General features: G+C 40.7%; 2 protein-coding genes across 10 annotated transcripts in view; one reads left to right on the plus strand and one right to left on the minus strand.

Annotated features, from left to right (window-relative positions):
- rundc3a (RUN domain containing 3A) overlaps positions 1-1,704 on the minus strand; it is a 40,371-nt gene extending 38,667 nt beyond the window's left edge. For 3 of the 6 annotated variants that reach the window (XM_008113286.3, XM_008113282.3, XM_062983767.1), the window contains exon 1: positions 1,507-1,704. In XM_008113286.3, coding sequence (XP_008111493.1) covers positions 1,507-1,613 — 107 coding nt within the window. In that variant the 5' untranslated portion in view covers positions 1,614-1,704. The remainder of the gene's footprint in view (positions 1-1,506) is intronic. The other 3 variants (XM_008113287.3, XM_008113283.3, XM_008113285.2) reach the window with 1 other exon arrangement.
- Positions 1,705-18,895: 17,191 nt separating this feature from the next.
- slc4a1 (solute carrier family 4 member 1 (Diego blood group)) overlaps positions 18,896-20,842 on the plus strand; it is a 57,443-nt gene continuing 55,496 nt past the window's right edge. Inside the window, exon 1 of one of the 4 annotated variants that reach the window (XM_062983769.1) lies at positions 18,896-19,117. The gene's annotated coding sequence lies outside the window, so the exon portion shown is untranslated. The remainder of the gene's footprint in view (positions 19,118-20,842) is intronic. The other 3 variants (XM_062983770.1, XM_008113270.3, XM_008113271.3) reach the window with 3 other exon arrangements.

Below are 20,842 nucleotides of genomic sequence, written 5' to 3' on the forward strand. Positions count from 1 at the left end.
ACACCAGTTCAGCCAGATTCATGACCAGATCCAAACATACATAATATATATATATATATATATATATATATATATATATATATAGCCTTACATACTATGTTGATGTCCTTCCAGAATTGTTCCTTTAATCTTAAGAGAGTATCTGTATCTCAGAGGGTCCACCTTCACCATTCCAAGCTATGGTTGATCATTTCCTTGAACTGGAGATACCCAGTTCAGCCAGATCCACTACCAGATCCAAACATAAATTAATTCGTGTGTTTATATATACACACACACACACACACACACACACAATGTCTATGTCCTTCTGGATTGTTTCTCTAATCTTAAGAGAGTATCTGTATCTCAGAGGGTCCACCTTCACCATTCCAACCCATGGTTGACCATTTCTTGAACTGGGGACAGCCAATTCAGCTAGATCCAAGTCCAGATACAAATATAAAATAAAGACATATATATGGCCTTTCATACTATGCTGATGTTCTTCCAGAATTGTTCTTCTAACCTTAAGAGAGGATCTGTATCTCAGAAAGTCCACCTTCGCCACGGTTGATCATTTCTTTGAACTGGGGACACCCAGTTCAGCTAAATCCATGACCAGATCCTAACATACATAATACATATTTTTATGGCCTTATGTACTATACCGATGTCCTTCCAGAATTGTTACTCTCACCTTAAGAGAGGAGTTGTATCTAAGAAGGTCCACCTTTCACTATTCCAAGCCATGGTCGACCATTTACACCTAGAACATCTCATTCGATCCACTCATACATAACTAAATACATAACTACATATATATGGCCTTTCATACTATGCCGATGTCCTCCCAGAATTGTTCCTCTCACCTTAAGAGAGGATCTGTATCTCAGAAGGTTCACCTTGGCCATGGTTGATCATTTTCTTGAACTGGGGACACCCAGTTCAGTGAAATCCATGACCCGATCCAAACATACATAAATACATATTTTATGGCCTTCCATACTATGCTGATGTCCTTCCAGAATTGTTCCTCTCACCTTAAGAGAGGAGCTGTATCTCAAAAGGTCCACCTTAGCCATGGCTGACCATTTCTTTGAACTGGGGACACCCAGTTCAGCCAGATCCATGACCTGATCCAAACATACATAAATACATATTTTATGGCCTTCCATACTATGCTGATGTCCTTCCAGAATTGTTCCTCTCACCTTAAGAGAGGATCTGTATCTCAGAAGGTCCACCTTTGCCATGATTGATCATTTCCTTGAACTGGGGACACCCAGTTCAGCTAAATCCATGACCAGATCCAACATATATATATATATGGCCTTATGTACTATGCCGATGTCCTTCCAGAATTGTTCCTCTCACCTTAAGAGAGGAGCTGTATCTCAGAAGGTCCACCTCCACTATTCCAAGCCATGGTCGACCATTCACACCCAGAACATCTCATCCGATCCACTCATACATAACTATATATATATATATATATATATGCAAAGACTCCCAGGTGTCCCTTACCTGCAGACGGTGATGAGGTTCTTCCTCTCCACCGCAATGTTCCGGGAGGAGACCTTCTTGGAGGAGAGCCCCAGCGCCATGGTGGACTGGAGGCAGCTGGGTTCCATCCAGGGGAGGGATCTTCTGGAGGGGCCGGGCGCCGCCACCCGCTTGCCTTCCCCTTCCTCCTCCTCCTGCTCCCCCCCTCCCCCCTCCCCTCCCCCTCCTCCCTCCTCCTCCCCACCTCCCCCTCCCCTCCCCCGGCCCCTCCTTCCCGCCCTCCCCCAGAAGACGAGGCGTTGGGTGAGCCTCCCCCAAGATCGGATGGCTCGGAAGTATCGGCCTCCTCTCTCTCGACCTAGAATCAGCTCCAGCCCCCTTTCTTGCAGGGATCAAGGGAGGCGCTGAGGAGGGAAGGGGGTGCTGGGAAAGCCGCCAAAGAGGAGATCGAGGTCGGAGGGGGACCAGGAAAGGGAGGGAGGGGGGGAGGGGGGAGATTGGCAGGCCGGGAGGAGCTCTCCTTGGTGCTGATTCAAAAGCCGCCCCTCCTCTTTCCCCTCCTAGGAAGCAGACCCCTCCCGTTGGGAGCCAGTGACGTCATGGCTGGTGATGGGAAGGAGTTGGGGAAGGGAGGGAGGGGAGACAGGAAGGGAAGCAGGCCTTGCATCCAACCTCCCTCAACAAGGGATCGGACTACAACTCCCATGATTCTTGATTCAGCCATGTAAAGGAGTTGCAATCCAATCCATCAGAAGGCACCTCCTTTCAGTCAAGAATATCCAATGCCTTGAAAAAGAGTCATCCTTGCTGTATGTGTTGTCGAAGGCTTCCATGGCGGGAATCACTGGGTAGGCTGTGTTCCAGAAGCATTCTCTCCTGACATTTCACCCAAATCTATGGCAGGCATCCTCAGGTTGTGAGGTCTGTTGGAAACTAGGCAAGTGGGGTTTATATATACAGTAGAGTCTCACTTATCCAACATAAACGGGCCGGCAGAACATTGGATAAGCGAATATGTTGGATAATAAGGAGGCATTAAGGAAAAGCCTATTAAACATCAAATTAGTTTATGATTTTACAAATTAAGCACCAAAACATCATGTTATACAACAAATTTGACAGAAAAAGTAGTTCAATACGCAGTGATACTATGTAGTAATTACTGTATTTATGAATTTAGCACCAAAATATCATGATATATTGAAAACATTGACTACAAAAATGCGTTGGATAATCCAGAACATTGGATAAGCGAGTCTTGGATAAGTGAGACTCTACTGTATTTGTAAGGTCGGTGGGAGAAAGAAATCTTGTCTGTTGGAGGCAAGTGTGAATGTTGCAATTAATCACCTTAATTAGCATTTAATGGCCTTGCAGATTCCTTCCTGGGGGAATCCTTTGTTGGGAGGTGTTAGCTGGCCCTGATTGTTTCCTGCCTGGAATTCCCCTATTTTCTGAGTGTTGCTCTTTATTTACTGTCCTGATTTTAGTAAAGATAAAGGTTTCCCCTGACCAAAAGGTCCCAGGTTTAAATCCTGGGAGCGGAATGAGCGCCCGCTGTTAGCTCCAGCTCCTGCTAACCTAGCAGTTCGAAAACATGCAAATGTGAGTAGATCAATAGGTACCACTCCAGCGGGAAGGTAACAACGCTCCATTCAGTCATGCTGGCCTCATGACCTTGGAGGTGTCTACGGACAATGCCAGCTCTTCGGCTTAGAAATGGAGATGAGCATCAACCCCCAGAGTCAAAGTTGACTGCACTTAACATCAAGGGAAACCTTTACCTTTACCTTTATGTCTAGTTGTGTCTGATTTTGGGGGTTGGTGCTCATCTCCATTTCTAAGCCAAAGAGCCGGCGTCCATAGACACCTCCAAGGTCATGTGGCCAGCATGACTGCATGGAGTGCCATTACCTTCCCGCCAGAGTGGTACCTATTGATCTACTCACATTTGCATGTTTTCGAATTGCTAGGTTAGCAGGCGCTGGAGCTAACAGCGGGCGCTCATTCCGCTCCCAGGATTTGAACCTTTACCTTTACTAAAATCAGGACAGTAAATAAAGAGCAACACTCAGAAAACAAGGGAATTCCAGACAGGAAACAATCAGGGCCAGCTAACACCTCCCAACAAAGGGCAGAAGATGGGGCTAACAGTGGGAGCTCACCCCACTCTCCGGATTCAAACAGCTAACCTTTCGGTCAGCAAGTTCAGCAGCTCAACAGTTTAATCCACTGCATCACCGGGGCTCCACAAGGCAGATTACAACATAGCTAAAAACGCATCATCACCACCAGCATCATATCCTGTTTTTTTTTCTCTAAAAAGAGTCTCAAAGCAGCTTATAGGAAAAACAATATAATACAATTTAAAACCTTTTTTAAAAATAGCACATTTCACAAAATGCACCACTTAACAGACAAACTCTCAAAATATTTGAAATAATATCAACAGGGAAACAGGCCAAAAATAAGTTTTTGATCTCATCTGAACAAGGATGCCCAATGCCTTGAAAAAGAGTCATCCTTGTCAGCCATAGCAGAACACTTGGTGAACCAACCTGGATGCAGAATATTATTTGGGAACACAGAAATGCTGGATCACTCTAACAACCACCATGTCAGACTGCACAGAGAAGCCATTGAAATCCCCAATCATGTGGACAATTTCAACAGAAAGGAGGAAACCATGAAAATGAACAAAATCTGGTTACCGGTATTTTAAAAACTCTAAGAACTCAGGACAGTAAATAAAGAACAACACTCAGAAAACAGGGAATTCCAGACAGGAAACAATCAAGGCCAGCTAATACCTCCCAACAAAGGATTCTCCCAGGCAGGAAGCAGTCAGGCTTTGAAACTGCAAGGCTATTCAATGCCAATCAAGCTGGCCAATTGCAACATTCACACTTGCCTCCAACTCTGGACCTTCCACAGATATATAAACCCCACTAGCCTAGTTACCAGCCAACAAGACCTCACAACCTCTGAGGATGCCTGCCATAGATGTAAATGAAACGTGAAGAGAGAATGCTTCTGGAACATGGCCATACAGCCCAGAAAACTCACAGCAACCCATCCTTGTTTTCCCTCCCTGCTCATTCTTTTCAGACATTCATACAGTATCCATGGATACCGTAGCCACGGATCCAACCACCCAGAGCTTGAAAATATTATCCACCCCACTCCCAAATTAAAAAGACCTTGATTTTGCCATTTGATATAAGTAAAACCATTTCCTTCTACCCTTGTGTATTACACTATGTAACATGATTTCTGTTCCTGGGTTATAAATATCATTTCCTAATTGGTTCTATCATAGCTACTGTTTTATTATCCCGGCGGAGGCCACTAGGGGGCGTTAGAATGAGAAGGATAGTCCATTTTACAAGGGGGGAGTTGAAGGAGAAAACAATTTCTCCCATTTTCGCTGGTTATTCCCCCTCTACCCTTCCTATTTCATAAACGACGGGGACATGGGTGTGAGTAATAACAGGAAAACAGGGGAACTATATATACTTGATTATAAGACTAGTTTTTCAGCTCTTTTTTTAAGACTGAAAAAGCCCCCCTCAGCTTATACTCGGGTGAGGGTCCTGGTTGGCTTATATTTGGATCAGCTTATACTCGAGAATATATGGTACATTTATTATTTTTCTCTATTATTATTGGTATTATTACATTTATTATTTTTCTCTATTATTGTTGCTTCTTTACATTTATTTTACTCTATTATTACAGTAGAGTCTCACTTATCCAACACTCATTTATCCAATGTTCTGGATTATCCAACGCATTTTTGTAGTCAATATTTTCAATATATCATGATATTTTGGTGCGAAATTCATAAATACAGTAATTACTATGTAGCATTACTGCGTATTGAACTACTTTTTCTGCCAGATTTGTTGTATAACATGATGTTTTGGTGCTTCATTTGTAAAATCATAACTTAATTTGATGTTTAATAGGCTTCTCCTTAATATCTCCTTATTATCCAACATATTTGCTTATCCAACGTTCTGCCGGCCCGTTTATGTTGGATAAGTGAGACTCTACTGTATCATTATTATTATTAATACATTTATTATTTCACTCTGATCTTATTTTTATTATATTTATTATTTTACTCTACTTATTACTACATGTATTATTTCCTGTATTATTATTATTATTACATTTATTATTTTATTCTATTATTATTAAAAGGATACATAAGCACATTAACATTGAAGAAGATGAGAATAATGATTTAATCAGAGTTGGACAATCATTTCTTAAATTAGAGCTTTATGTAAATATTCAAAAACATTTAACCTACTGATGCCTCAATTAATGTAATTTTATTGGTACTGTATGTTTTTTTTATTTCTGAAATTTACCACTCTCGGCTTATACTGGAGTCAATGTTTTCCCAGTTTTTTTTTGTGGTAAAATTAGGTACCTCAGCTTATATTTGGGTCGGCTTATACTCAAGCATATACGGTAGTTTTTCTCCTTCAACCCACCCTATACACCCATAAAATGGACTATCCTTTTCTTTCTAGCACCCCCTATTGATCACCTGGATAATGGAACAGTACCCCATTTTTTTCTGCCACTGTATATTACACTATGTAACATGATTTTACTTCCTGGATTATAAATGTCATTTCCTAATTGGTTCTATCATAAAACATGGAAAAAACATGGACACACGGTATATTAAAACAGTGTTTCAGAGAGGAAAGATTAAAGACAAAAGTGGATAACATTATGTAACACATTTTCCCAGGTTATAAATGTCATGTCTTAATTGCTTCTATTATAAAAACACGGGGAAGTTTATTAAACTGCAAAAGGTTTGTTTTTGTGGGACATCCTGCAGCACATTTTGCTTTAGTTTTTCAATGAATATCTCCTAAACTCTCAACCAATTCTACATAGTTTGTGGCAGCCACAAAAACGAAGTTTCCGGAGTATAGCAACTACTTTCAAAGTAAGTACTACACAATTAAACAGGAACAACACTTCAAATCAGGAACATATATTTTTTTCAAATTAAAGTTCAAAACATCTGAAAGGCCAAAGTTTGTCCATGCCTGATCTACAGTGAAGACAATGCCTTCTGATCAAGAAAAGAACTTTTATCCGGCTAAATATCAGATAGTCCTTGCCATTTCTAATCACATTTTCCTTTAGAAATACATGTTTTAGTGTTTGTGTGTATGTGTAGCTTTAAACCCGGGACCTGTTCATTCCTTAGTCAATACTTTTCATATCCCAAAATTATTTCTGACCCTTCTTAGTAGTGTTAGTATCTCCATATGCATAAAAATTAGGACTCTGTTCTTCATTTTCCCCCATTGTGCTTTCTGATTGCTCTGCTTGTGGTCAGTCAATTATTATTCCCAGTGTTTCATTTAACCCCAAAGTTTTTTGTTTGCTCTTATTCGTTCATTTCCCAACATGGTATCTCTTTGATTCTAAGACACCACTGATTTTAAGGAATACACAAATTTCATTACCATGAACATAAAAATCCTTTATGTGCATGTGTGTGTGTGTGTATATATATCCTGTAATTTTAAGATACAACTTGTTTTATAGATGTTTGTATGGAGAGAAAAGTGCATCTTAGAATCAAAGAAATACAATACAGGCAGAAGTAATGAACAAGGTAGGTTTCTGTAGGTTTGTTCTTATGTTGAATTTGTATCTGAATTGGAACAGAAACATTTTTAACTGTAACTCCAGCCAAAAGATATATATTTCTGGCTTTGGATAGCATAGGGAAGGGTAAACACCCCTGTGGTGTTTGTTTTGCTGTCTGCCCCTATTCAAAGGATTTCACCTCACTTTCTGTTCCTGTGATAACTGGATTTTGAAAAATGTGGCTTGTTGTAGAAACATGGATTGGTGATAAGCCTTCAGTGGAGACATCCTTTCCCCATGATAACTCTTTCAAGAGTGAGTTTCCCTTCCTAAGGGTAGATTTCTCTCACTTCCTCTTGTCTCACTCCTGTTATTAACTATGAGTTGCTTGTAAGGCGAATGTAACTCAGCGAATGCCTGTATTTTCCCTGATGTAATTTCAACAAAGATATCCAGCATGATGTAGTGGTTTGAGTGCTGGACTCCGATTCTGGAGACTAGGATTTGAATCCCCATTTAGTCATGGAAACCCACTGGATGGCCCTAAGCAAGTCATACACTCTCAGCCTCTATTAGGCTCACTTTAGGGTGACCAGAGGTCAGAAAAGATTTGAAGATCCACAATGGCAATACGCTGACAGCTATTGAGTGTGCATTCCCAAAAGATGTTGCAATTCCCAGAATCGCTCCAGCATACCATTGTTAGGGTTTCTGGGCACAGCTATTCAAAGTATCTTTCCTCAATCTGTGCTTTAGTGCTTTAATGTTCTGTGTTGTCGAAGACTTTCATGGCTGGAATCACTGGGTTGCTGTGAGTTTTCAGGCCTGTATGGCAATGATTCAGAAGTATTCTCTCCTGACGTTTCGCCCACATCTATGGCAGGCATCCTCAGAGTTGTAAGGTCTTTTGGAAACTAGGCTAGTGAGGTTTATATATCTGTGGAAGGTCCAGGGTGGGAGAAAGAACTCTTGTCTGTTTGAGGCCTGGACTTTTCAGAGATATATATTAACCTTCCTTGCCTAGTTTCTCCATGCCTCATAACCTCTGAGGATGCCTGCCATAGATGTGGGCGAAACGTCAGGAGAGAATACTTCTGGAACATGGCCATACAGCCCGGAATACATACAACAACCCTGTTGTGAGGTCTGTTGGAAACTAGGCAAGTGGGGTTTATATATCTTTGGAATGTCGGTGGGAGAAAGAAATCTTTTCTGTTGGAGGCAAGTGTGAATGTTGCATTTAATCACCTTAATTAGCATTTAATGGCCTTGTAGATTTCTGCCTGGGGTAAACCTTTGTTGAGAGGTGTTAGCTGGCTCTGATTGTTTCATGTCTGGAATTCCCGTGTTTTCAGAGTGTTGAACTTTATTTACTTTCCTAATTTTAGAGTCTTTTAATACTGGTAGCCAGTTGTTGTTCATTTTCATGGTTTCCTCCTTTCTGCTGAAATGATCCACATGCTTGTGGATTTCAATGGCATCTCTGTGTAGTCTGACATGATAATTGTTAGAGTGGTCCAGCATTTCTTTATGCTCTGCTTACTCCTGCCCCTTAGTGGTATGATATGGTATATTCTGCATTTGTGGCAAAGCAGAATAAGGGAAATAATCTCCTCAGCCAGCCTGGGTCTAGCAGGGAGGATCCTGGCTCTGAATAGCCTATGGGGTGTGGTCTTCTGCTCCCTCCCAACTGTATAACCCCAGATAAAACTGGGCATGATCCAAAGGCTTGCCAACGGATTCGAACAAGAAAAGGAGAAATGCCTTGTCTGCTGTTGAGCTTTAACCTGCTGCTTGATCATTACTTTTTCATGACATGAAGCCTATAAAATGTCAATGGACTTCTATTGAAAGTGCAGAAGAAGAAATACACTGACATTACATTGGTAGTCTTGACATTATTAATGGATCCATATAGAATGGATTCATCATTGGTTGGCTTCAGAACTATAGGTTATTTTTTACATACCCAGGCAGGAAGAAGCCAGGACATGAACATGGCAAGGCTATTAATGCTAATCAAGGTGATTAATTACAACATTTACACTGGTCTCCAACAGACAACAGTTCTTTCTCCCACCCTGGACCTTCCACAGATATATAAACCTCCCTTGCTTAGTTTTTCCAATATACCTCACAACCTCTGAGGATGCCTACCATAGATGTGGGCGAAACATCAGGAAAGAATGCTTCTGGAACATGGCCATACAGCCTGAAAAACTCACAACAACCTAGGCTGAACTGTTTCATACTAAAATGACCACAAAGTGCTATTCCCTGCAACTACTGGGGATGATGTGATCAATCATCCCCAGCTCAGGCTGTGGCGCAGGCTGGAGAGCAGCTGCAATCAATCACTGCAATGAATCACTCTGACCAGGAGGTCATGAGTTCGAGGCCCGCTTGGAGCCTATGTTTGTCTTGTCTTTGTTCTATGTTAAAAGGCATTGAATGTTTGCCTTATATGTGTACAATGTGATCCGCCCTGAGTCCCCTTCGGGGTGAGAAGGGCGGAATATAAATACTGTAAATAAAATAAAATAAAATAAATAACACTATGTAATGTGGATTTCTGTTCCTGGGTTATAAATGACATTTCCTAATTGGTTCTATCATAAAAAACACAGAAAGGGTTTACTAAGCTGCAAAAACTTTGCTTTTGTGAGACATCCTGCAGCACATTTGCTATAATGTTTCAATGAATATCTCATGGAGTCTCAACCAATTCAACACAGTTTATGGCAGCCACAAAAACAAAGTTTTTGGAGTATAATAATTACTTTCAAAGTAAATACCACACAATTAAATGGGAAACAACACTTTCAAACCAGGAACAGAAAATGATGATGATGATGATGATGATGATGATGATGATGATGACCTTCCCCTCCCTATAGCTCATCAACACATGTCCTTACACAGTGAAGATCCTGAATGCTTCTTAGCCCTGAATGTCTTAATCCAGAGTCTGTTGGATTGCAGATCCCAGAATTCCCAGCTAGCAGGCCACTACTTGACATTGGTGGCAAAAGACAGTTGGAGTCTCAAGAGTGGGGAAGGTTTTATGCATACATTTATTGAGACTTTTGTGGCTGTGCAAATTGAGTATGCCAAGTACATAGTTTCTTCCATAGAGCTGTTGAGCTGCAGAGAGCCTTGGAGAGCAAGCAGGGAGGAGACTGACTCCAGCCCAGCTGGCTTGTTACTGGGAGATAAAAGGAGCCACAACTGGAGGTGGGCCTTCTCCAGTGATAGGCATAATCATAAAGCATCTGTCTGCTCTGGGAGGCAACTGGCAGCACCCAAACCCAGACAGACATGCAGAACCCAACACTTTGTGCACTTTTTGAAATACTGCAGATGGAATTTCATTGGCTGAGTTCATTCACAGCACATTTGAAAATTCTCCAATGACTGAGCTCCTCCTTTGCTTTCCTAAAATGGGTTTTAGGGCCAGCATGGTGTAGTGGTTCAAATGTTGGACTAATATTCTGAGTCTATATTCAACCACTGGGTGATTTTGGGAAAGACTTAGGCCCCTTTGACACTGCCATATAAAATCCAGGTTATCTAATTTGAACTGGATTATATGGCAGTGTAGACTCACATAATCCAGTTCAAAGCAGATACTGTGGATTATCTGCTTTGATAATCTGGAATATATGGCAGTGTAGAAGGGGCCTACGAGAAAGACAAAAAAACACAATCTCATCAAGAAAATCCTGCTTTGGCTTGTTGTTTATTCATACAGACGCTTCCGACTCTTCGTGGCCTCATGGACCAGCCCAAGCCAGAACTCCCTGTTGACCATGGCCACCCCCAGCTCCTTCAAGGTCAAGCCAGTCACTTCAAGAAAACCATCCATCCATCTTACCCTTGGTCAGCTCCTGCAAGCGAGAGTCCAAAAGTGGCAGGTTAAAACCCGAAACCTCAATCAGTGGCTGATGCCGGATGAGAGACTCCCCCCTGGGCACACAGAAGACTGGGAAACTTGGAAAGTGCTGAACAGACTGCACTCTAGCACCATAGGATGCCGAGCTTTTAAACAGAGGCTGGATGGCCATCTGTCGGGGGTGCTTTGAATGCGATTTCCTGCTTCTTAGCAGGGGGTTGGACTGGATGGCCCATGAGGTCTCTTCCAACTCTACTATTCTATGATTCTAGAGCTAACCTTAAGAAATGGGACTACAAAATGGAAGTCCGCGACATGCAAGTGTGGAGAAAAGCAAACCATAGACCACTTACTACAATGCAGTCTGAGCCCTGCCACACGCACAATGGAGGACCTTCTTACAGTGACACCAGTGGCACCCCAAGTGGCCAGCTTCTGGTCAAAGGAGATTTAGTATAATGCCAAGTTTTTAAAATTTTGTTTGCAGTTTTTCTATACATTATAACTGTATTCCCAATTATCTTTTGACACAATAAATAAAAGCCAAAAAAGATGAGCATTCAATTCGAGTAAATAGGGTATGTAATTAAATATCTACAACTCCTATGAGCCACAAACAGCATAGCCAGAAATGAGGAATGAAGGGAATTGTAATCAATCTCTATCTGTAAGGCCAAAGTTCTACATTTCTGCTACAGATCAAACTAGGATAGTAGTAGCAAAATCCATCTCAGTGGGATAATCAAAGAGGTTACAAAATCTGGTGGGGGGTGCAGATATGGTAAAACAGTCATCACAATCCAAGATATTCCATGCAAGTTATACGGTTTCTCTATAGTTTTGCCTCAGTTACCCAATACACACAATCAATATAAATCCTTTCACTCCATTTGCTGACATGTTAGGTGCATGGCTATGAGGAAATTGTTCATACTAAGTGTATAAAGAGCCAAAACATTTTTGAAAGCTGTCCTTCCTTCTCCAACATTAAATTACTCTTCATGGCTTCTGTTGTTCAGTCATTCTTCTCTGCTGTTCCTCTTCTAATAGCTAGAGCTCCAGAGGAAAAAATCTATGCTTCTCATTATGGGTAAAACTTACGGTCCAAGTTATATCATCAGAGAGCAAAGAATGATGGAAGACATTGGGTGAGGTGTCACTGCTTCTAATGCAATATAATTTAATGCATTGTGATGACTAGCCTAGAGAGTAGGTTTTGCCAGGAATCAGCCAAAAGAACTGGCTGGATGCTGAGTTCCAAATAATATGAAAATAAGCGTTCAACTGATCAGATGTGTTTGCTTTTCCATGGAGCAGCACATTTCAGTTTATCTCCCAATTGAATTGAGAGTTATTCTAGGACTAATATTTGTACAATTCTTTTTTAGAAAATTAAAATTAATTTTATATTTAATAATTGAATACTATGTTTATCTGCACTTCCATACTCTAAAGCAGTGGTTCCCAAACTTTTTTTTTTAACTAGGGACCACTCTGACCATGGACCACTGTCCAACATTAGTACCAAAAGGGTTACGAATCAGTTTCTGGTCAACTTTAGATTCGGTTTGGTTATTTGGGGTGCTGATTCAGAAAATTGCATTGACTAAACCACATAAGCTCTAGTTCCTGATACAGAATATATGCCATCCAGTAGTTGCCATCTGCTCGCTCAGAGAAAATTATATTTAATAATAATCTAGAGATGATGTGGTCTATCCAATCAATTTTCTGAATCAGCACCCCAAATAACCAAACCAAATCTAAAGTTGACCAAGAACTGATTTGTAACACTTTTTGAGGCAGTGGTACAATAACAATGAAGCCACGGACCATATTTTAGATCCTGTGGACTACTGGTGGTCTACAGACCACAGGTTGGGAACCACTGTTCTAAAGACAATGGCTCTGAGGAGGTACTAAGTATGACATTTCTTTCTACTTGTTATATATAGGCAACTCTCAAAGGTCTGGAATTAAGTAACCTTGCCAGCTTTTATTTTACAAATCCAAACCAAAGCATTGAACTTTCCTAGGCTGTTGTAAACCACCTGGTTCTTTATGCTCAGTGTTTGCCTGTGAATTGTACAACTAATCTAAAACATACTTGCAAATATTTGATCAGCTTAATGATCTCTTGAAAATATAAGGACTTCTAATCAGCTGTGAGTGCTGTTGATGGGAGCAGCAAGTTCATGTAGACTGATGTGAATACTTCAGAGAGAGGTCACAATAGAAAATATATTTCTGCAAAAGAATTGTGTCCAGACTTTGGTGACTTGGCAGTGAAAAGTACAAGGACCCATTTATGAAAAAAATATGTTATGGGCACTGCAATGCAAAGTGATTTTGTCCTGCTTTTTTTCAACACTCTCAAAGCAAGAATAGCTTCCACCATAAATGCAGCCTTCGTTCCAGGTAAGGCACCTTATTTGGCCTCTCTCTCAGTTGCATTTGTATGGGTATCTTATTTTGGACTGTATTATTAGCATTGAGAAGCTTTTGGAATCAAAGACTTCAATAGCATTTGCTTTTTCCACATATTTCAGGGTTATATCCAGAGCTTGGAAAATGTTCCTTGTTTGTACTACAGTTCTCAAAATCTGCCACAGCAGAGTCATGCTGGTGATGGGATTCTGGGAGCTGTCATCCAAAAAGCATCTGTTCTGCTTATATCTGAACATAAAATGTGCTGACATATATCTCATGTGAAATGATTGGGATGTTGGAATAGAAGGAATGCTTGTCAAATTCTCAGATGACACCAAATATGGGAGCTCATGCATACCCCATAGGACAGGATCAGAATTCAAAATGACTTGATAGATTGGATGAATTTCAAGAGGGATAAATATAAGATTCTACATCTAGACAGGGAAATTAACATGCACAAAGGTAGTAGGGGTGACACCTGGCTTGAAAGCAATGCATGTGAAAAGGATCTAAGAACATCATTTGACCATAAGCTAAATATGAATCGATAATGTGATGCAGCAACCAAAAAGCTGATGCAATTCTGGGTTGTCCAGATCAGGGGAAGTAGTATTACCCAATCTATTCTGATTTGGTCAGACCTCACATGAACTACTGTGTTCGGTTCAGGGCACCACAATGCAAGAAGAATATTGACAGATTGGAACTCATCAAGAGAAAAGCAACTCAGATGACCAACATGTGGAAACAAAGCTTTATGAAGAATGACTTATGAGGCTAAGTAAGTTTAGCTTGGAGAACAGAGAAATTGTAGCTATCTTTACATAGCTGTACAGATGTCATGTAGAAGATGGAGCAAGCTTGTATTCTGCCATTTCAGAGACTAGAACATGAACAAGTCAATTCACATTGCAAGAAAAGAGATTCCACCTAAAGATTATTGAAAGAGCTGATTGGCAATGGAATGGACTGTCTCAGAATATGGCACTCTTCATTTTTGCAGGTCCCTAAACAAAGGTTAGATGGGCATGTTTCAGGAGGGTTTTAGTTTCTGTATTTATGTGTGGCAGGGAGTTAAATTGGATGCTCTTTTTGGTTTCATCCGGCTCTAAGATTATACTACAGACGGTTAAATTATATGTTGTATGGCAGTGCTATTCAAAGTGGTGGTTCCTGGACTAGTACCAGTCCCCAAGCTGTGGGCGGTTAATTTCTGGAAATTTTCCAAGAAAGGAAGAAACAATTGCATCCAATGGACATACAGTTTATGCCAGTCTTTGGCTCATTCTGAAAAAAATAATTGCCAGCCCTGCACATCAGATAGCTTGAGAAACCCTGGTATATGGTACATTCAACTACATACATGCAATGCAAATAACATATGTGAATACATTACATAGACTCATAGAATAGAAGAGAACACAAGGGCCATCCAATCCAGGACCCTGCCATGTAGGAATACATAGACAAAGCACCCCAGACAATTCCTTAAAAAAATTTCCAGAAGAGAAGATTCCACCACATTCTGAGGCAGCATATTCCACTATCAAACAACTCTTCCTTTCAGAAAGTTTGTCCCAATTGTTAGGCAAAATCCTTTTTCCTTAAAATATATTCTCTGTGTCTTAGTTTCTACCCTCAATACGGCATCGGTTCAAAAATTTGAACATGGATATCATGTCTCCTCATAAACTTCTCTAAGGTAAACATATCCAGCTCTCTAAGTCATTTTTCATAGGGCTTGGCTTCCAAACCTTTTATCATTTTGGTTACCTTCCCCTGGATATGTCAATATCCTTCTTGAATGTGGTGCCCAGAAATGGGTACACTTTTATTCCAGGTGAGGTCTGACCATAGCATAATAGAATGGTACTATTACTTCCCCCGATCTAGATACTTCTATTGAAGCAGCCTAGCTTTTTCAGCTGCTATACAGCACTGTTTAGTCATCTTCAGTTTGTAGACTACTTACTCCTGTACCCCTTTCACATGTACTATTGTCAAGCCAGTGTCTGTTATCCTATATTTGTGCATTTCATCTGCAGTCAGTGAAGTGATGAATCTACTTTGAACTAGTGGCCAAATTTTAGAGGTTGTCCAAGTATTGACCCTTACTCCAAGAGAGGCTGGGTTCTTTGGACAGCTCTTATAATATTTCAACTATAACTCATGTTGGATTTATCATGTCACTGACATCCAGCTCTAATGACTGGTGTGCTGCTGCGTAAGTGTGCCCTCATTCATTCCCTGCTACAACCGATCAGCCGCATAATGACTCCTTTTGTTGCCCTGAGATAAGAGAGACCCTTTTGCTGGGCCTCCCCCAAGGAGGCTTCAGTACTCTTTAGATTAACAGCTATACCAAAGGAACACTTTCTCCTTTTTTCTCAATCTTCCTCTTCCAAGATCAGCCCAAGACATTTTGCAACCAGAGACAGCATCAGATAGTGCGTTACTTCCAAAGCCACTGTATACACAGTAGCGGATGGTGCCTTCCATATCATGAGAGAGGTGAAGCTACTCTGGGTTATAGTGTGACCATTAATGGAGCTAGCCAAGTGACCAAACCCATTTGAGAATCAGGTCTTGGACAACTTGGACAACTCTGTTGAAACTCAGTTTAAAACTGGAGATCACCTGTCCACCAGCATTGGAGACACTCACCACTGCTCGATATAATGTGCCCAAATGCAAGAAAATATTTTTGACATTTGAGGCAGAAAATCCTACAACTTTTATTTCCAAATAGAGCTGGAAAGATTGCTGCTGGAAACCCTGGAAAGCTGATGCCAGGCAGTGTAGCTCCATGGACTCCTGGTCTGACTCAGTATATATTAAATCAGCTTCCTATCAGCCTGATTTCAATCACTGGCGTCCCAAATTCAGTAGTGTCGTTTGGCAAGACCTGTGAAATAGATCATCTCTTAGGGTTTGCTGCCAGACAGTTGCTTATTATTATATATTATTTTTCAGCAAGCAGTGGATATATGGCAGAGTAATATATGGATTTTTTAAAATGGTTATTCAGAATATTTGGAAACATTCCCAGCATAGAGAGGAGTCTCGCTCGCTACCAGGCTTTGCATTTGACTTGACCTTTTCCTTTAGCTTCTTCTCTAGTTATTATGATTATGACTTGATGCAATGTCATCACCCTATCTAATGTATCATGTCATGGACCTGAAATGAGAGGTCTCTGCTGCCAAAGAGATTGCAATTTAAATGCTGTCTTTATAGCAGGAATACAGGAAGAAATAAGAGACTGGAGAGACAAAAGCAAAACCTGGAAAATTACTTCTTTGGGTGATATATACATGTCTACGGGTTCCCAAAGGTTATAATCAAATAATTTTTTTGCCAAGTTCTGTGCTTGATTGACAAGAAAGGGATGTGAGTAATGCTGCTTCTGGAGAGATCCCTCTGAGGATTATTAATTCAAAGGCATTAGGCAGGGATACAACCTTTATTCCCTTAATGGATTTTTTAAAGTGAATGACACACCATAAATACAATGGAGAATCATATTGTCTGGAAGGGTTGTCGAATTCTGTGAATGACTTCATGATAAAAGCCTCATCTGGAAATACTCCAGAAGTAGTTATAAAATGGGTTATCCTAATAGTAGGGGTACTGTGAAGTAGTTAGAGCGCTGGCTTGCGAGAACGTGTTTTTAGTTCTCAGTGAGCCACAAAACTCACACACATACACACAAACTGCAGATCATTTGATAAAGAATCTAATTAAACAGTAATTTTTTAATTCTCTTTGGCCTTTTTTATTCTCTTTTGTTAATGATAATAGATGAGACAAGCAAATGTGTTCTCATTGGCAACCATTTTGGAATCACCATTATTTTTTGTGGTTCAAATAATGCATATAACAGCTCTTTCACACTTATAATTTTGGGAGACTGTATAAACTGCGTTGCTGAGGTTTCATAATGAAGACTTTCCAATATATCTTTCTTTGGACATTTTCCGGATAGAAGTCTCTCCACGTCAATAATCCGAAAGCACTGCAGAGCTATTCTGTTTTTGTTTTTTGTTTTTTGCCTTGATTTCCCTCAGTTTAAAAAAAGTCAGAGGTCATGATAAAAGAATGAAAGAGTATTCATGGAAAACAATGGTGTCTGAAGCCTTTCAAAATTCAATTAATATTGCAGGACAATGAAACAATGAAAGCTTTGTCTAAAACCTCACGTTGTTAGGGTGCATCAACACTGTAGCACAAATGCATGTTCGACACCACTTTTATTCCCATGGCTTAATGCTATGGAGTCATGGGATTTGTAGTTTGGTACAGCACCAACACTCTTTGGCAGAGAAGGCTAAATAGCTTGTAAGACTACAATTCCCATTTCCATAGCATTGAACCATTGCAGTGAAAGTGGTATCAAACTGCATTAATTCTACAGTTTATTTTGTTTTTGGACTTAATAAAAGTTGAAATTGAAACAAAATGCAGGCCAACTATGCCATCTTTCTTAATACAGGAGTAAATATGAGGTGCCCAACTGGACTCTCTATAGTCTAAGCAGTTGCCCATTGGGAAGCCCACAAATAGAACATGAGCCTCATCTATAAATAAGAAAAGAACACTAGTTTTTATTCATAAGCCAATTTATGCAAATGTAATTAAAAGATTGTTTACTGTTCAAATAGCAAAGAATTCATAAACCATTTCTTCCACAGTTTGTAGTGGGTGAAAATATTCTAAGTTGGAACAGGGCATTCATGCCGTTAAAGCTTGTCTAATGGTCCAGGGAAGCGATGCTTGACTTTTTCTGTCCTCAACAAGCCTTTTGATCCCTCCAGTCAAGTTACGATTACAATTTGGACAGATGTTTTGGCATATATTTCACAAACAGCATGTAGAATGACACCTACAAAAGCTGTGGTGAGAAAGAACAGGTATTCTAAGCAGAGTCTTGCTTCTACGTACGTCAGGTAAAAGGCACCTGTTAGAACTCATTTAAAGTTAATAAGGTCAACAGAGATACAGGTCTTGCCCCGTTCTTATTCTCCTTTCTATCTTCTAGGTGAGCCATTTCAATGGAGAGCTGTGAAATGTGCTCCTTGTCTTGCCAAAAGCGTCATGAGAAACTCTAAAAACAACCCAAACACTTCATTTGAGGATTTCCCCCTTCGTCTACTATCCATCCTCCAAAGGGAATCCCCTTGAAATCTGAAAACATGTTTATCTCCAGGATGCGGAGCTGAGAAACCAACGTGACACTGGAGGACTACGAGCTGATTGGGGGAAAAGAGGGGGGATCCTTGCCTGGGGATTCCTTGAACCTGGCCAGTTACTTTCTCATGCCGTTGAGACCAAGGTTGGTCAGATGTGAGGGGCGTGCCATGAATGTTCAAGAGGGCAGAAACTTCGCAGGGAGGCTGCACCACATGGAAAACCCAGATAATGTTGTTTACTGGCCTTTGAAAAAAGAGGTAGAATCTAGAACATCCAGCACCTCCAATGCCAGGTGGCAAGTCAAGATTAAAGCAGCAACCATGAGTCAGGACTTTGAGGCTCCTCAGGAGAGATCCCTCGTCTCATTTGCCTCTTCTGTGGGCTGGAGGGAACCACTACGGAGACAGGGATTCCACGGAGCAGCCTAAAACTACCAGGCTTAAACGGCCTTCACCTTTGCATTGAGAACTTCCTCCAAGTATACAGGTAGGTGAGCCCTACCAATTGGTAGGAGACATGAATGGGAATGCGTTCTTGCACTCAGGTCCTGCCATGGGCTTCCCAGAGGTATTGGTTGGCCACTGTAGGAGCAGGAGATTGGTTAAGATAAGCCTTTGTTCTGGTCCAACATGGTTCTTAGTTGGCTTGTCAAGGGGCCTACCAGATGTTGGTGGAGATAGAAGGAATGGACAGTAGGAGAAGGAAATTCTAGAAGATGAAGCAAAAGCAGCTTTAGGAATGTATAAGTCTGAAAGAATGCCAGTTAGGGACCCTTCCTGAAGTGCCTTCTCCCCACATTTGTCTCCATCACCTATTTGCTCTTCATCTTGACATCTGAAAGACTGTCCATCTTTGCTTCCATCTCTTTTTTGAATAATAGATATAGAAGTGGGAGGAAGAAACTAGTGTGATATACCAAAGCGAATAGACTTTGTGCGCTTAGATTCCAGAGTTGTTTTTTTGTATTCACCAATTTTGGGGTTTTGTTTTGTTTCGGATTTTTAAAATCTTTATTTCTTATGGGCACCATGTCTATCTTGTCACAAGAAGTTATTTTGGTTTTGTCTGCAAGCATTTGAATTGAAATCAAATTGTTCAACCTACTAAGCTTTTAGAGTGTGGGGAGAGAAGAGCTCCAACTGAGGGTAGAAAGGGTATATTCGCTAGTGAAATGATGGGTTAGTTTGTGGAAAGTTTGAAATGTCTGGCAGATATACATAGCGTCCCTCTGGCATCGCACACTAGTATAAAGAAGCTTGCTTACAAAAATTATTTTTGACTAAAAATCCCAGAATCAGCCAACCAACATGATTACTGAGAAATTGTGTTGTCGATGGCTTTCATGGCCGGAATCACTGGGTTGTTGTGATTTTTCTAGGCTGTATGGCCATGTTCCAGAAGCATTATCTCCTGACGTTTCGCCCACATCTATGGCAGGCATCATCAGAGATTGAGGTGTCATCAAGAGGTTGAGGAGTCAGGAAGACCCCTCAACCTCTGAGGATGCCTGTCATAGATGTGAGCGAAACATCAGGAGAGAATGCTTCTGGAACATGGCCATACAGCCCGAAAAACTCACAACAACTTACTGGGAAATTGCCGGGAAATTTTGAAGCTGCAGCACAAACAAGAAACTCTTGCAAGCTCTTCTAAGCAATATTAGAATTTCTCCTGTTGAACCAAATCAAAGTTCAATTAATTCTGGTACACTGTCTCTGAATGGTGGCCAGTTAGGGTTCCTTTGAAAAGCCTGTAAGCTGGCCAATATGTTGGTAGCTTTAAACCCCAGTAGGCATTCTGCAGGGGTGGAAAAACTGATCTTCCAGATGTTCCAGGGGCAATCGTTCCATGGCTCTGGTCTATTGCATCTGTACATGGAAGTTCAATTTTTAAGTTATGAGAGACAATAACTAGCATATCCATTATCCATGAAAGCAGTGAAAAATCTTTGGGCTTCCTGTTGGACTGCAACCTCCAGCATCCTGACTGTTGAGCATGCTGCCTAGCCTAATGGGAGTTGTACAACAAAATAGGGAGAGAGATAGGCTCCTTATCTCTGCTGTATGAATTTGTCTGTCCTTTTTCAAAGCCTGTAAAGCTAGCCGCTCTCCCAATACTTTATGGTAATGCATTTCGAAATTTAGAAAGCATATGTTGCTTTTTTTAAAAGCTTTCCCTGGAATTCTAATGTTAATGAGTGATAAACATTTC

The sequence above is a fragment of the Anolis carolinensis genome, chromosome 6, assembly GCF_035594765.1.
Source record: "Anolis carolinensis isolate JA03-04 chromosome 6, rAnoCar3.1.pri, whole genome shotgun sequence".
Lineage (NCBI taxonomy): Eukaryota > Metazoa > Chordata > Lepidosauria > Squamata > Dactyloidae > Anolis > Anolis carolinensis.